The sequence below is a fragment of the Drosophila elegans genome, unplaced genomic scaffold, assembly GCF_018152505.1.
Source record: "Drosophila elegans isolate 14027-0461.03 unplaced genomic scaffold, ASM1815250v1 contig_183, whole genome shotgun sequence".
NCBI classification, from domain to species: Eukaryota; Metazoa; Arthropoda; class Insecta; order Diptera; family Drosophilidae; genus Drosophila; species Drosophila elegans.
Genome location: NW_024545550.1, coordinates 11,188,400 through 11,204,569, shown reverse-complemented (window position 1 = coordinate 11,204,569; position 16,170 = coordinate 11,188,400). Strand labels below are relative to the sequence as shown.

Below are 16,170 nucleotides of genomic sequence, written 5' to 3'. Positions count from 1 at the left end.
GTTTCGCGATTTTGCCGGTTTTATTTACCTTTAAATAAATTTCCGTTTCATTCTTTTTCACCGTTTTGCGTTTATTTGTTTTCGATTTCTTTGTTGGTCGAAAGTTTTCCCATATTTAAGCACAGATTGGTTTTGATTTTCGGGCATCGTAGATCAAACTAACAGCCTTGATTTGATTATATTCCATTGTTTGTTCCGTAGCAATTGCCAAACTGTTGGAGAGCATTTCTAAATATTTTACGAATACCACACCATCTTGGCCGTTGCTGAACATGATGAGAATTTATGGGTCAGCGGTCAGGCAAAGATGAAATTTTCTGAACATTTTGTGGTAATTTTTTATTACTTCTACTGCCCAGGATATGATGCTCCTGCACTTCTCGTTGGCGCAAAACTAACTTGGCCATAAAAGTTTGGGTTTTGTGGCTTTCGATTGCGAATCACAACCGGCCAGTTGGCAAAACTGGGTTTCATGGAACACCATTCCGCTCCCGAGGCAATAAACAATGCAAAAATAGAATTCTGAGCAATCAATGCGGTTTCCAAGAGCAATTGTTCGGCTGCAGTCAGATATTTAAAATTCCCAAATGGTTGCAATGTAGTAATTTCTGGGAATCTGTTGATAATGCCAGATTGAAATTGTGCGCATTGCATGGGAAATCATTTCACAAATATTTAGAAACTTTGAAGCCTCATTTGAGACCGTAAATTACACTCAGCCAATCGTTTTTTGTACTAACTTTTATTGCGAAACACTTTTACAAACTCTCTTTAGCTAGCTAATTCAAGCACACACACACATTATTGTTTACAGCTATCACGTGGTTTCAATTTAACTTCAATATCTCGTGGCCATCGTAAATACAAATTAATAAAAGAAGGGTATAAATCGTAAATTAACATTTCGCTTAATGATCACAATCGCTTAGCTAATAATGTTTTATGGGCCAAGTGAAGTCGTCAATCGCCAGATCAGGCGATGAATTTGTAAAACTAATTTAGAAATCAAGATGCATCGGTTAAGTGGGTATATTCTTATGTATTTCTATTAGTTTCTGATTTGTGCCTTACTTAGAGAAGCTACCGTACTACAGCCACGCGTTAAGTATAGCACACTCTCTTCTAATCCCGATCCAAGATCACGGATTTAGTTAAATACAGAGTCGCATTCTCGTTTCGATTCACGTTTCTCCCTACGTTTATGATTTTTATGTTAAGTGGTAACAATTAATTCTTTGTATAGTCGGAACAATATGGGGACACACGAGCAGCACCTCTCCTCCGTCCTTTCTCTACTCATCGTAATCATCACATCACTTCGGCTTAGGTACTACACGCTTAGGACTCGTCTCGTCCGCTTCCTTCTTGGACTTGTCGGTCGGTCAGAGCAGCTTCTTGGCCGTAATCGTCGTGGACAGGGTGGATGCCGTGGCCGTTGCCTTCTTGGACGTCGGTGGTTTGGGTGGCGTTTGTATCGTGGGCGGCAGACCGATGTCCGTGGAGGGCAGAATCTTTTCCATTTGCCGCTCGGCCGCCTCACGGAGCGCCGATTCCGTCGTTGGTCCGCCAACGGCAATGCCACCACCACCTCCTCCTCCACCGCTGCTGCTGCTGCCACCACCGCCACTCTTTCCCGTTGGACCAGATCCAGACGAAGCTTTGGGATCCTTTTTGCTGTCTTTCGGCGCTGTCGTCTCGTCCAGATTCTTAGCATTGTCCTTTAAAGTCTTAGCCTTATCCTGGAAGGCCGGCTAAAATGGCACAAATTAAATTAATAGATATAAGTTTTATATTTTAAAAGTGACTTAGTTACCTCCGCTTTACTCTCCTTAGCCTTGTCGGCTAGTGTTTCCTCCCTATCACGCATTTCATTGGCAATGTCCTGAATCTCCTTGGCTGAGTCGTGAATGTCATTCACAAGCTTGGCCAAATCCTTGTCCGTTTTGTCCACCTCGGACTTCAGTTTCTCCGCCTCTTTCATGCTCTTGGCAATGGCCTTTTCAATCTTTTGCTCAGCATGCAGCTCTTGCTCCTTGTCAAGCAGACTGATCAGCTCCTCAATGGCCTTCTCGCTCAGCTTGATGTTGTCGCGACCAATGGACTCCATTACCTGTCAACAGTACAAAAACTTAGTTGGTTAAGTACGCATTTGGCTGCAATTTGGGAGGTACAATTACCTTGCGGATATCGTTGACGGTCACCACGCCATCTTTGTCGCCATCGAACTTCTCCACAACTGCTTCGATGTGCTTGAGACGTGCCTCGTCGCTGGTTTTCTTCAGCACCTTGATGTTGCTCATCAGGTCATCAATACGCACGATCTCCTCGTGGCGCCGCCGGGTTGCCAGCTTGGAGAGCAGCTCGGTGAACTCCTCCAGCTGCTTCTTGTCGATATTGGTGGCCTCCCGGTCGATGCTCTGCACCGCCTTGGTTATCTCGTGCACCGAAATCACTCCATCCTTGTCCGCATCGAGTTTGACCAGAAGATCCTCGACCACCCGGAAGCGCTCTTCGTCGGAGGACTCCTTCATGCGCCGGATGGTGGAGACCAGCTCGTCGATGTGCACCATTTGCTGCGGCTCCACAGTGGGACTGGCACTCACATAGTCGCCGGAATCGGCCTGCTTGATCTGGTGCTGCCTGTGCTCCAGATCGTTGAGCACTGTGTCCAATTGCGAGATCATCTTGTTGACCCGGTTGTAGAGCAGCTTGGCCGCTCGACTCTCACGCACCGGCTCCTTGACCACCTGGCGCACCTCCCGCAGCTCCTCGACATCCTCCTTGTAGTCGGCCAGCTCCTCCTTCAGCTCCTTGATCGTCTCCTTCTCCACCACCAGCTGTTTGTCAGATGACAGCGTCTTCAGGGCATCGGACAGCAGTTGGACATCCGTTGAGGAAATGCCCTTGTCCGTCTCGGACACCGAAGCCTCTTCCTTGGGAGCCAGCTTCTCAGCAAACACATACGGAGCGGGCTGCTCATCCTTGATGGCCGTGCGCTTGGCAATCGTCTCCTCTTGCTCCTCCTCGCGCTCCTCGCGAATCTTGCGCTCCTCTTCCTTGATGATCTCGATCTTGGTCTTGTTGTCCACCTTGCCCTCGCTCTCGCCGATGGCGTGTCGTGTGTGGGCGCCCACTGCATCCGGCAGCACGCGCATCGTCTCCTTCAGCTTGTCGGTGGTGATGCTGTCGTCGGAAATGAGCATGGTCCTCGAGAGGAGCAGAAGTGTGGGCGGCACCTGTTCGTTCAGCGAGAGATCGATCCACTCCTTCAGCTGGAACCGAAGGCGCTCCTCCGTCAGTCCATAGGCCCTCATGCCACGCGCCTTGCACGCCTGCTGCAGCTCCAAAAGGTCCAGAGAGTCGACTCCCTCGCGGGCAATCACCCGGTCGTCGGTGGCCAGGGAGCGCAGCTTCAGCCGCAGCTGGAAACGCAGCAGCGTGGTGGTGCCAATGGTGTTCAGCTCTAGGACACGGCACAGGGCGGCCAGTTGCTCACGCGACAGGGAGTCCAGGGTGATCTCGTCATCGAATCGCTTGGCAAACTTGATGATGTCGTCGGTGCTGACGGGCTCTGTGGGATTGCGGATCTTGTTGAAGAAGGCCTCGAACTGCTTGGCCTCCTCGCTGCTGTGCTCCTTGTGCTGGACGGGCATCTGGTCGAGAGTCTGCTGCAAGAACTTGGCCACCTCCAGGCGGACGCCCAGCGACTGGCGCAGCTTCTCCTGCCGATCGCTCGAGGTCTGGAACGTGGAGGGCAGCATGCCGGGGAAGAACTTGATGAACAGCGGCAGCAGCAGCTCCATGAAGGGCACAATGATGAACACCGAGAAGGGGATCAGGCGGAACAGATCCGAGGTGGTGCGCTGCAGCTGCTTGTTTTCGCGTCGCGTGAGCCCCTTGCCATTGAGCACCCGCCAGAGGAGCTTGGAGCAGATGGCCACGTCAATGAAGAGCAGTCGAAAGCCGTGATAGTAGTGCACCAGCTCGTCCCAAATGCGTGTGCGCAGCGGCTTCTTTGGCTTGGCCACCGTCTTGTCCGTGGACGTAGCCAAAGACGTGGTCGACGAGGCTGTCGCCGATGTGGAACCAGTCGTTGCACTTGCACTTTGACCCTTCTCCGTCGAGGATGCACTGGCGGTGGGAGCAGAACTAGCTCCCACTGCTGTTGCCTGAGCATTGGCCACCTCCTTCATGATCTCCTCGACCTTTTCCTTCTGCTGGTTCTTCAGCTTCTTGACGGTCGCATCGATCTTCGAACTGGACGTCTCCAGCATCGTCCGGCTGGCGTGCAGATGCCTAAATCCGTGGCCCGAATAGTGATACCCATAGCTGGCGTGTGGCTGGAACCTCCGGTGGTTGTCGGCCAGCGATCTGCCAATCTCTAGCACCGATGTCGACGCAGATCTCCGGTGCCGCTCACCCCCTGTGGCGGAGCAATCTGTGAAGTTAGCCGAGCTGCAGGCACAGCAGCTGGATTTGAGATCTGCAAAAGGTTGAATTTGGGTTTATTATAATACATTTCCAAGTGTTTTATACATTTAATACGATAAACATAGTTTGTAAGTAACAAACTCTTAATAGATTTGTAGGTAAACCCTGGAAAAATTCCATAACAAAGCACAAAAGCAATGTGAGGCCAATGAACTGAATCTATAGTCAATAACGTTCGTGTGACAAAAGACTTTTCCGAAACACATTTCCTTTCTTTCTAAAAAAGTATGAAATCAGTTCAATAATCTTAAACACCCGGCGAAAAACGAGAAACGAAGAATGAAAATAAAAGCACACAATAAGTTATTAATCACCACGAACAAAAAACAAGAAAAGTTTGCACTTGATAAGCGTTTTACCCCTTGATTACGGATTTCTGTAGGGATTTGGAGTAGAAGCAACGAGTTGATAATAGAAAAATCAAAGATCGCTGGCGACAGGCGAAAATTAGCACCTGGAGTGGAGAACTTACATAAATCACCAAAAAACGAACCCAAATTCACACAAACATGGCGAATCTCTATCTCTATAAATAAACGATGTAGCAAACATTTAGCAATGTGCGGCGAGTGCAATTGTTTACAGCGCACTTTTCCTTTTTCTTTTCTTTTCTCTCACTTGATTTTCCGATTCTTGGCAATTGCTCAAGGTAAATGAATGTGCGGTTGAGTGAAAAAAAAGAAGGAATATGAAAAAGGAACTGTGGCGGAGAAAGTGAAGGCGTTTGCTGACCCATTTTCAGGTCTCTTCAACGATTTCGGGCTTGTTTTCAGGTCTAATAGTTTTTGCACTGAACTGTGGCTGTACTTTTCCACAGGTGCCTATTTGTCTGGCGATTTCTGGTACCTGTCGTTGGCACCTGCTCCTTGTTAAGGTATTTTTTAGAAATGCTAAATTTGTCTCGCAAATAATGCCAAATTTGTGAGTGACATGTAGAGGGAAAAGATTTACAAGAATTGTTTAAATATTGGTTGGGAGCGGTCCTGAACTGACAGCTAGTTGGTTATTAATTCAGCAAGATTATTGTGATATCAAAGGAAACAACAAAATTAACTTAATCAAAGTTGAATAAAACAAATTCTTTGTAATTTAAAACATAAATCTTTTGGTCTCCAGTCTTGATAAACTGGAATTATTTGCTTAAAATATATTTAATTTTATCAAAGTGGAATTTTTAAATGCTAAAATCATGAAGTTTTCCTCTTTGCAAGTATGTATTATATATTGACCAAAAGATTAGATTATTAGATGTCGCGATTCAAAGTCAACAAAGTGAGTAATTTAATTTACAGGTAAGCTGCAAAAACGTTAAAGCAGTGGCGTATCTTAAAGAGGTATAATAGTTTGAAAACCGGTTAAGATTGTATGAATCTAGAATCATTTTGTTGTTATTTTGATAATAACAAAAATATTCGGATCCTCCTAAAACAATATTTGGCTACGCCACTGCTCATATCCCTCCACTATAGACTTTTCAGCGCACGTCGTAGTTTCCAGTCAGTCAGCTGTTGCGTTCCAGCGAAAGTGCAGTCAAAACAAAACACTGGATAAGTGGCGCACACACACACACACACACAGACGCCAAAGGGGCAAAATCAATGGAAAGTTTTCGGGATTTGCGTTTTGTTTTCTTTGTTTTGGCCAACTTACAGCGCTTGTAGACATTCTGGGCCAAATGACTCGTTCGCAGATTGCGTCCCTTGTAACGTAGCAGGGCGTTCATGGCGACGACGAGGGGCGGTGGTGGGCGTGGCTCGACTCGGCTGCCAATCCGATTCCAAAGAATTTTCAATTTTAATTTTGAATTTCCGACAAACTGTCTGGAGATTGTGTATTTTTGGTTTCTCTGTCGCTCGGTTTTATATCCTCTTTTGTTTTAGTTTCCTGGCGTAGATTTTAGCCTATCGTTTATCTTTCTTTCTGCCTCTTCCTCTTTCGTTGGGGCAATGTAACGGTTTCCTTTCCACGATTTTCGTCTAATAGAAAATAATGTAAATAAAAGGCGGAAATTTCTGCTGTTAGCCTACTGTGGATTTGGTTTAAAAGTCAATAAATTGATTAAATCACATTGTTTTTTGATGTATAAACGTAAAAGTTAGCACACACACACACACGCAAGAAGCTACGTCATCTACGCAATATCGCGCGATATAGCTTTTTGTTTTTGTTTTTGCCTCGAACTCTTTCAAATCAAATTACACAACTACACTAGAAATTTACGAAATATTTTCGCATTTCATGCAATTGTCAACCGGTAAATCATTTAGCAGCTGATTACGCCATGCGCTCTGTACCGTTTATATATAATCCATTAGTAGAACGCTTTAGTGCCTGGTAAATGATAATAACTAAACCGTCTGTTTTCTTACTTTTTCACGTTTGCTATTAGTGTGACTGCGCTGCGAATCTTGAAAAATCCCACACATAGGGTGATTCATGTAACTTCGCCTTGGACTTGACTTTTCATTTGGGGAAATTCAAAAATTGATTTATTTATTTAAAAAAATTTTACACAGAAAATAAAAAAAAATTATAAAACGTTTTTTAAAAAGCCTCTAATTTGAAAAATATGAACAGGATTTTCTTAGATTTTAAGAGAATTAATAAATAACGGCAAAAGTTTTAAACCATAAATCTTAAGTTTAATTTTTTATTATGTATTACCCATTTTTATTTGCTTACGAAACCCGGTAGCTATTTATTTAAGTGGTGTTAAGCATCTAAGGCATTTCCGTAACCAAAACAAACCATAAATGCACTTTATGTTGATATCAAGTCCAATTAAAACCTATGACATTTGAATTGTCATTGTTTTGTTGTTTACTGGTTCTGGTTACTTGAATGTTTTTCTTTAATTATCCCACATAACTAGGAATACATTCTGAATGTTGCAGTTTCTCGTATCCAGTCCTTTAGAGCAGTTAACTTGAAAATGAGGCTAACATTGTACCTGATAGCTGTCATTGGATTGATAGGCACACAGAGTCTATCCTTAAAATACATCTTAAAATCTCTTGAAGAGGAGCTGTTTTATGAGTCAATAATTCTTTTAAAATCTTCATCTCAAAGTGATTCATGTTGGAAACAAAAAAACATTCACGAAGATGTTCCTGTCTTAAGCTTCAATGCTAATCAAAGTTTGTATCTGAAAGATACATTAAACACAAACATACTTGTTCTAGTTTGCTTGGACAACAATGATGGAAAAACCATGCTGGCTCTATATAGAAATCTGGATGATATGCGCGATACACCCACCGTATTATTCGTTCTTTCGGACTACGAAATAAGGGATTTACTACTGGAGTGCTTCAGAAAAAAAATGCTCAACGTGGTTGCTTTTAAAGGCTTAGATAGGGAGTTTATCTACAGCTACCAGGCTTACCCAAGGTTTCATTTAATTAAAAGACGTCTAACGGAAGTTCGTAGATATTTCGAGCCGCAACTTGAGAATCTGGGAGGCTATACCCTAAAGGCACTGCCCGACAACATCATACCTCGAACTGTGGTCTACAGGAACTACGATGGAAATCGCCAGTTGGCTGGATACCTCCACCCCTTCATCCGGAACTATGCGAGCACCCTGAATGCACAACTCAAAATCTGCTGGGATTTGGTTCCGGAGCAGGGCATGACCCAACTTCCGGAAGTAGTCAGACTTTCGGAGAACAATGGCGTGGACTTTCCGCTGGGCATTCACGGAATCGAGCATGGGTCGACCAGACAAAATGTCCAAATGGAAACCTCTAGCTGGTTCCTGATGTTACCCATGGAACCCGGCATGCCCAGAGCTCATTTCTTCATTGCCTTGGGCTTAGAGAGGGCTATACCGCTATTGATACTAGTGGCTATGGTACTATTCAATGCCCATCGCATAGAAGTGGGTTTAAGTCCTAGCTGGCGTTGCTACGTCCTGGGAGATAAAGTCATGCGTGGAATCCTGGCACAAGCATTTATCCTACCCCGGGGACTCTCCGCCAAGATGATGTTCATTTACTGGTTGCTCCTGCTGAACGGATTCTTTGTGAGTAACTTCTATACGGCCAGTCTGGAAACCTGGCTTGTAGATCCACCGACAGGTCATCCAATCCGAAGCTGGAATCAAATGCGCAGCCTCAACAAGAAAGTCCTTATTGTGCCTACCGAATTGTATAGCCTGACAGAAGCCCTTGGCAAGGAGTTTGTAGATGACAATAGCAATGTTTTTAAATTAACAAACTCGGAAGATTTCCAAAACAAGCGCTTATTTATGAACCAATCATACGCTTATCCCGTAACTCGCGCATTGTGGCCACTTTTGCAGCAAGCTCAGGTCAAACTTCTGAAACCCATCTTTCGTCGATCTCGGGAGCTAGAGCTTATACCATTTTTGATGATGGCCATGCCACTGCCGAAAAACTCGGTTTTTCACAAGTCACTGAATCGATATAGGGCACTCACAAAGCAAAGCGGACTGTACGATTTTTGGTTCAGACGGAGCTTCCACGAGCTGATTGCCCTTCGAAAAATTAACTGCAAAACAGATAAGGATTATCAAATCTATAGTGATTTCGAATGGCAGGACTTAAGTTTTGTTTGGCTTACCTATATGGGGGGTACTCTCATAAGTTTTCTAGTATTTCTAGGTGAGATTGGATACTCCAGATGTCATTTGAAGAAAAAACCAAACATTATTGTTATTGAATACTATTTAAACTAATGTAAGTTAATCATTTAGAAATAATGTTTTACTTATTTCATTTAAATGGCCGTAACTCCCTGTTACCTACAAACAAATAAATGTTAAACCTTTCATATGCATTGTGTATTGTCATCTATTTTTAATTAAAAACTGTGACATTTTAAATTTGTATTGATTTCCATTTGCTTGACTGATGGATGGATAACTGATTTTATCTTAATAACCCTTAGCCTAGCTGAAAGCTCAAGTTTCAGTTTATTTGACCAAATCGTGTTGAGCAGTCGTTATTTAAGATGCGTCTTGCTATGTACTTTATATTAGCCAGTTTGGTAGATGCACAGAATGTTTCGTTGAATAACATATTGAAAACGGTTAAGGAACAGGTTTATTATGAGACTATTCTTCTTTTAAGTCAAGGTGATAGATGTTGGAATCAAAAAAATTTTGAAGACGAGGTTCCCGTTCTTAACTTCGATGCGAATCAAAGTTTTTATTTAAAAGACATCTTAAATTCAAAAATTCTGGTACTTGTTTGCTTAAAGGAAAAGAAAAATGATTTAATGAGAGCAATCTATAGCAATCTTCAAGATATGCGAGATACGCCCACCATATTGTTTGCATCTTCTTATGACCACATACGTAGTATGTTTTTGGAGTGTTTCAGTGAAAATATGCTAAATGTGTTGGCCTTTAAGGGCTCAGATACGAAGTTCATCTACAGCTTTCAGGCATTCCCCAAATTAAAGGTCATAAGACGAAAGGTAAAGGAAGGACTGAGATACTTCCAGCAACAGCTTAAGGATCTTGGGGGCTATGCCCTAAGGACACTACCGGACAACATAATGCCGAGGACCGTGGTCTACCGAACTGCCGATGGAACTCGTCAGTTGGGCGGGTACCTTAGCCGCTTTATCCGGAACTATGTGAGCACCCTCAATGCAACTCTCAAAGTTAGCTGGGACCTGGTTCCGGAGGAAGGTATAACCCATTTGATGGATGCTACTAAGCTCTCGGAGATGTATGATGTGGATTTTCCGCTCGTCACAAGTATTCTTAGCCAAAATACATTAAAACAAGTCGTTCCCATGGAGGTATCCAGCTGGTTTTTGATCCTGCCTATGGAACCACGCCTGCCCCGAGCTCGTTTCTTCGTTAAATTTGGTTTTCACAATTTTATACCTTTAGCGCTACTGCTATCAATTGTGCTTAGTAATGCCCATCGCATAGAATTGGATCTTAGTCCCACCTGGCGATTTTACGTAGTGGGATGTAAAGTACTGCAGGGAACACTGACACAACCATTTCTATTACCCAAAGGACTCTCCGTTAAGCTGATGATTATTTACTGGATTATCCTGCTTCATGGATTCTTTGTGAGCAACTACCACACGGCCAATCTGGAAACCTGGCTCGTTCATCCACCGGCAGCTGATCCAATCATGGACTGGGATGAAATGCGCCGCCGAAAGATGAAGGTCCTTGTAATGTCAAGAGAGTTGAATTACTTAAGAAGTTCTATGGGGTCGGAACTTTTCGATGCCCACAGCGATATATTCCACACCACCACTTCGAAGGACTTTCAAAAGAAGCGCTTGTTATTGGATGAGAACTATGCCTACCCAGTGTCCACTACCTTGTGGCCACAATTGGAGCAGTCACAAGTTAGGCTAAGTCGACCCATATTCCGCCGATCCCGAGAGATGGTTTTTGCGCCGTTTTTAGTCTTTAATTTGCCGATGCCAAGGAACTCAGTGTTTTACAAGTCTCTAAAACGATACACCGCACTCACTCATGATAGCGGACTATATAGGCTTTGGTTCAGACGTAGCTTCTACGAATTGGTGGCCATCGGAAAAATATCCTACAAAGAAGACAGAAATCATGGATTGTACTGCGATCTTAAGTGGAATGACTTTTACTTTGTATGGATAGCCTACGTGGTGGAAACCAGCGTAAGTTTCCTAGTCTTTATCATGGAGCTGTTATACCACAAGTGGAGTGTGAAGAAGACTCCCAACTAAAGGATAATTTCTTATTATTATTAACATTAAGCAAAAATTAGTAACCACAAATAAACCTTAATCGCTCTGTCAATTTTATGGGTTTAGGGTTATGGATTTAAAAAAATTGCCTGTCATTGAAATATATTGATTGATTGTCATTAGTTATTAGGCCTATAAAAGCGGTTTGTTCGAACCCGTAATAAACGTGAAGTCTACTTTAATTTTGATTATTTAGCGAAAAGCCTTAGAAGAGTAAACCCAAAAAATGCGGTTTAACATCAGGTGCTATATTATATTAGCATACAGTATAGTTTATGCCCATAACGTTTTCTTGTCTAACATTCTTGATTCCTTAAAACTGGAGCTAGCATATCGGTCCATACTTTTAATTAGTGGTGGAGAAAATACTGAAGCCTGTTGGCAGCAAAGTGACTTTGATCTGAGTTCTGCCTACTTGAACTTTAACGCTAATCAAAGCAACTACCTTAAGGGTCAAGTTAATAAAAAAATACTAGCTTTAGTTTGTCTGGATTCTGCGGAGGAGCGCATATTGATGGCCCTGTGTGAAAATCTAATGGATATGCGGGGAACTCCAGTATTATTCATGGTTCGACTGGAAACCAATATAAGCAGTTTGTTTGAGAAATGTCATTCGTATCAGATGCTAAATGTCCTAGCTTTGAGTGTCTCGAATCGGGAGTTAGTGTATAGCTATAGTGCTTTTCCCTGCTTTAAACTGGTAATGCGAAATACAAGTCAAGTGGTTAGGTTCTTTGAACCCCAAGTAAAGGATCTCCAAGGTTATCCTATAGCAACCATTCCCTACAACATGCTGCCCCGATCTGTGATTTATCGCGATAAAGAGGGACGTCGCCAGATGACTGGTTACCTAACCCATTTCTACAGGAACTTTGCCAGCAGTCTGAACACTTCTCTTCGGGTGCGTTGGGATCTGGTTCCGGAAAACGAAGCTCCCAGTCAGAATGTCACTTCCGCGTTGCTTCGCGATGGTCTGGTGGACTTTCCCCTAGTCCTGACCACACTTGCTCCGGAACCCTTTTACCCCAGCTATGTGGGCGAGATAACCAGTTGGTTTCTGATGCTGCCCGTGGAGCCCGACATGCCACTCTCCAGTCTGTACTTCAACCTCAAAGGATGGCGATACTTCCTGGGTCTGATGATCATCTTGGCCTTACTGCTGGCCAATGCCCATCGTTTGGAGGCGGGCGAAGGACTCCTTACGCTGCGATGCGGTGACATCTTTGGGGATCATGTTCTGAGAGCCATCCTGGCGCAGTCCTTCGTCATGCCGCATAGACTATCATTGAGTAGAACTCTGCTGTACAGCCTGCTGATGATGGCAGGTCTAATAGTTAGTACTTTCTATAGTGTCAATCTAGCAACTCTACTCGTCAATCCGCCAGCTGCTTACAGGATACTAAGCTACAACGATTTGAGAAGAACCCATGTAAAGATCTTAATCTCCCAGCAGGAACTGCCCACCCTCAATGAATCGATGGGTAAAGAACTTCTGGCAGAAAACCTAGACATCTTTGAGATAACCCCCTCCTTAGTGGAGTTTCTGGCCAAAAGGAATGAGCTGAACACCTCCTTTGGCTATCCTGTAACCAATATTTTGTGGCCCCTTCTCCAACTGAAACAGATTAGAATGCGGCGACCAGTCTTTCGAAAATCCAACGAAATAAGCTTCATGCCGTTTATGCCAGTAACAATGCCGATGGCTAGAAATTCAATATATCGTGACGCCTTCAACAGATATCTCAGTCACACACTCGACAGTGGATTGTACAATTTGTGGTTCAGGAGATCCTTTAACGAACTAATGGCCGTGGGCAAACTGAACTACAGTGTAGATCATTCAGATGGTGGCTATCACGATCTCATCTGGAAGGATCTGTACTACGTGTGGATTGCTTACATTGGTGGAACTATAGTCAGTCTGTTGGTACTGCTTCTTGAAACACTTTACTTCAAGTGGCAGCGAAGGATCTAATTTTAAGCTATTTTGCATTAGCTATCAATTGTATAAATAAATACAAGCCAGAAGTCGCAATTTCAAACACTTTTTGCAAAAGCATTTTTATTCAAGTTTCACATGTCTCTGCTCACTGCATCTTGATTTTCATCATTAAATGTTTTCCTTTTTCTTGTTCATTTTCGCTTGGTTTTTTTGTTTTTTAGGTTTGTTAATAAGTAGGTATTTGTAATATGTTATAATTAGGATTTTCGTTTCAATGGAATTACATATATAATGCATATATTATACGCCATCTGTGTCAGTATTATCTGTGCTTCGCGTGTGGGGTTCGCTAGTCATTAAAAGGGGACTTTCGAGGGGGCACACACACCCCAGTCCAAGCAAAAAATGTAAAAATGTAAATAAAAACTAGGTTCTCGTGAGTAGAATCGAATGCAGGTGTTATGTCTCATTTAGCAAATGGTGCAAAATCGAGTTAATTTGTGTTTGTGTTGCGGGTTCGAAATGGAATTCGCTTCTTGTGTGTTGAGTTTATCAATTAATTTTGTAAAACTGAATTAACATTTCTTGTACTCTCTAAAAATTTAACACTATTAAAAGGGTTCTCATTTGGATTTTTTTCTTTTTCATTTTCATTTTCTTTTTGTTTGTCGTTTATTTTGTTTTTAGGGCACTCACAAAGCAAAGCGGACTGTACGATTTCTGGTTCAGACGGAGCTTCCACGAACTGATTGCCCTTCGTAAAATTAACTGCAATACAGACAAGGATTATCAAGACTATAGTGATTTCGAATGGCAGGACTTAAGTTTTGTTTGGCTTACCGATATGGGGGGTCTCATAAGTTTTCTAGTATTTCTAGGTGAGATTGGATACTCCAGATGTCATTTGAAGAAAAAACCAAATATTATTGTTATTGAATACTATTTAAACTAATATATGTTAATCTTTTAGAATAAATGATTTACTTATTTACCAACAAACAAATAAATGTTAATTCTTTCATATGCAGTTTGCTTTCTTATTTGTGCTTAAGGTGTCTTTATATTGTCATCTATTTGCAATTAAAAACTGTGACATTTAAAATTTTTATTGATTTCCATTTGCTTGGCTGATGGATGGATAACTGATTTTATCTTAATAACCCTTAGCCTAGCTGAAAGCTCGGTCAAGTTTCAGTTTATTTGACCAAATCGTGTTGAGCAGTCGTTTTTAAAAATGCGTCTTGCTGTGTACTTTATATTAGCCAGTTTGGTAGATGCACAGAATGTTTCGTTAAATAACATATTAAAAACAGTTAAGGAACAGGTGTATTATGAGACTATTCTTCTTTTAAGTCAAAGTGATAGTTGTTGGAATCAAAAAGACTTTGATGACGAGGTTCCCGTTCTTAACTTCGATGCTAATCAAAGCAACTACCTTAAGGGTCAAGTTAACAAAAAAATACTAGCTTTAGTTTGTCTGGATTCTGCGGAGGAGCGCATATTGATGGCCCTGTGTGAAAATCTAATGGATATGCGGGGAACTCCAGTATTATTCATGGTTCGACTGGAAACCAATATAAGCAGTTTGTTTGAGAAATGTCATTCGTATCAGATGCTTAATGTTATAGCTTTGAGTGTCTCGAATCGGGAGTTAGTGTATAGCTATAGTGCTTTTCCCTGCTTTAAACTGGTTATGCGAAAAACAAGTCAAGTGGGTAGGTTCTTTGAACCCCAAGTAAAGGACCTTCAAGGTTATCCTATATCCACCATTGCCTACAACATGCTGCCCCGATCTGTGATTTATCGCGATAAAGAGGGACGTCGCCAGATGACTGGTTACCTAACCCATTTCTACAGAAACTTTGCCAGCAGTCTGAACACTTCTCTTCGGGTGCGTTGGGATCTGGTTCCGGAAAACGAAACTCCCAGTCAGAATGTCATTTCCGCGTTGCTTCGCGATGGTCTGGTGGACTTTCCCCTAGTCCTGACCACACTTGCTCCGGAACCCTTTTACCCCAGCTATGTGAGCGAGATAATCAGTTGGTTTCTAATGCTGCCCGTGGAGCCCGACATGCCACTCTCCAGTCTGTACTTCAACCTCAAGGGATGGCGATATTTCTTGGGTCTGATGATCATCTTGGCCCTACTGCTGGCCAATGCCCGTGGTTTGGAGGCGGGCGAAGGACGCCTTACGCTGCGATGCGGTGACATCTTTGGGGATCATGTTCTGAGAGCCATCCTGGCGCAGTCCTTCGTCATGCCGCATAGACTATCATTGAGTAGAACTCTGCTGTACAGCCTGCTGATGATGGCAGGTCTAATAGTTAGTACTTTCTATAGTGTCAATCTAGCAACTCTACTCGTTAATCCGCCAGCTGCTTACAGGATACTAAGCTACAACGATTTAAGAAGAACCCATGGAAAGATCTTAGTCTCCCAGCAGGAACTGTCCACCCTCAATGTATCGATTGGTAAAGAACTTCTGGCAGAAAACCTAGACATCTTTGAGATAACGCCCTCCTTCGTGGAGTTTCTGGCCAAAAGGAACGAGCTGAACACCTCCTTTGGCTATCCTGTAACCAGTACTTTGTGGCCCCTTCTCCAACTGAAACAGATTAGAATGCGGCGACCAGTCTTTCGAAAATCCAACGAAATAAGCTTCATGCCGTTTATGCCAGTAACAATGCCGATGGCTAGAAATTCAATATATCGTGACGCCTTCAACAGATATCTCAGTCACACACTCGACAGTGGATTGTACAATTTGTGGTTCAGGAGATCCTTTAACGAACTAATGGCTGTGGGCGAACTGAACTACAGTGTAGATTATTCAGATGGTGGCTATCACGATCTTATCTGGAAGGATCTGTACTACGTGTGGATTGCTTACATTGGTGGAACTATAGTCAGTCTGTTGGTACTGCTTCTTGAAAAACTTTACTTCAAGTGGCAGCGAAGAATCTAATTTTAAACTATTTTGCATTAGCTACAATAAAAGTATTTAAATTTAAACT

At 42.8% G+C, this 16,170-nt stretch overlaps 5 protein-coding genes across 5 annotated transcripts; 4 read left to right on the top strand and 1 right to left on the bottom strand.

The window, feature by feature from the left end:
* Window positions 1-723: 723 nt before the first annotated feature.
* LOC108144640 (mitochondrial proton/calcium exchanger protein) lies at window positions 724-6,877 on the bottom strand. The gene is made up of 5 exons (XM_017269679.2): window positions 6,786-6,877; window positions 6,142-6,467; window positions 2,178-4,483; window positions 1,814-2,110; window positions 724-1,751 (listed from the first exon to the last, which is right to left on the bottom strand). The coding sequence occupies exons 2-5, from the start codon at window positions 6,212-6,214 to the stop codon at window positions 1,383-1,385; spliced, it is 3,045 nt and encodes a 1,014-aa protein (XP_017125168.1). The 5' UTR covers window positions 6,215-6,467; window positions 6,786-6,877; the 3' UTR covers window positions 724-1,382.
* Window positions 6,878-7,423: 546 nt separating this feature from the next.
* On the top strand, window positions 7,424-9,190 carry LOC108144146. Its single transcript, XM_017268789.1, has one exon. The coding sequence runs from the start codon at window positions 7,424-7,426 to the stop codon at window positions 9,188-9,190; it is 1,767 nt and encodes a 588-aa protein (XP_017124278.1).
* A 653-nt stretch (window positions 9,191-9,843) lies between these two features.
* On the top strand, window positions 9,844-11,193 carry LOC108144145. The gene has a single exon (XM_017268788.1). The coding sequence runs from the start codon at window positions 9,844-9,846 to the stop codon at window positions 11,191-11,193; it is 1,350 nt and encodes a 449-aa protein (XP_017124277.1).
* Window positions 11,194-11,917: 724 nt separating this feature from the next.
* LOC108144143 lies at window positions 11,918-13,189 on the top strand. The gene has a single exon (XM_017268787.2). The coding sequence runs from the start codon at window positions 11,918-11,920 to the stop codon at window positions 13,187-13,189; it is 1,272 nt and encodes a 423-aa protein (XP_017124276.2).
* Window positions 13,190-14,852: 1,663 nt separating this feature from the next.
* Window positions 14,853-16,137, top strand: LOC108144142. Its single transcript, XM_017268786.2, has one exon. It carries the CDS (start codon window positions 14,937-14,939, stop codon window positions 16,119-16,121), a length of 1,185 nt encoding a protein of 394 aa, XP_017124275.2. The 5' UTR covers window positions 14,853-14,936; the 3' UTR covers window positions 16,122-16,137.
* The last annotated feature ends 33 nt before the right edge of the window (window positions 16,138-16,170 follow it).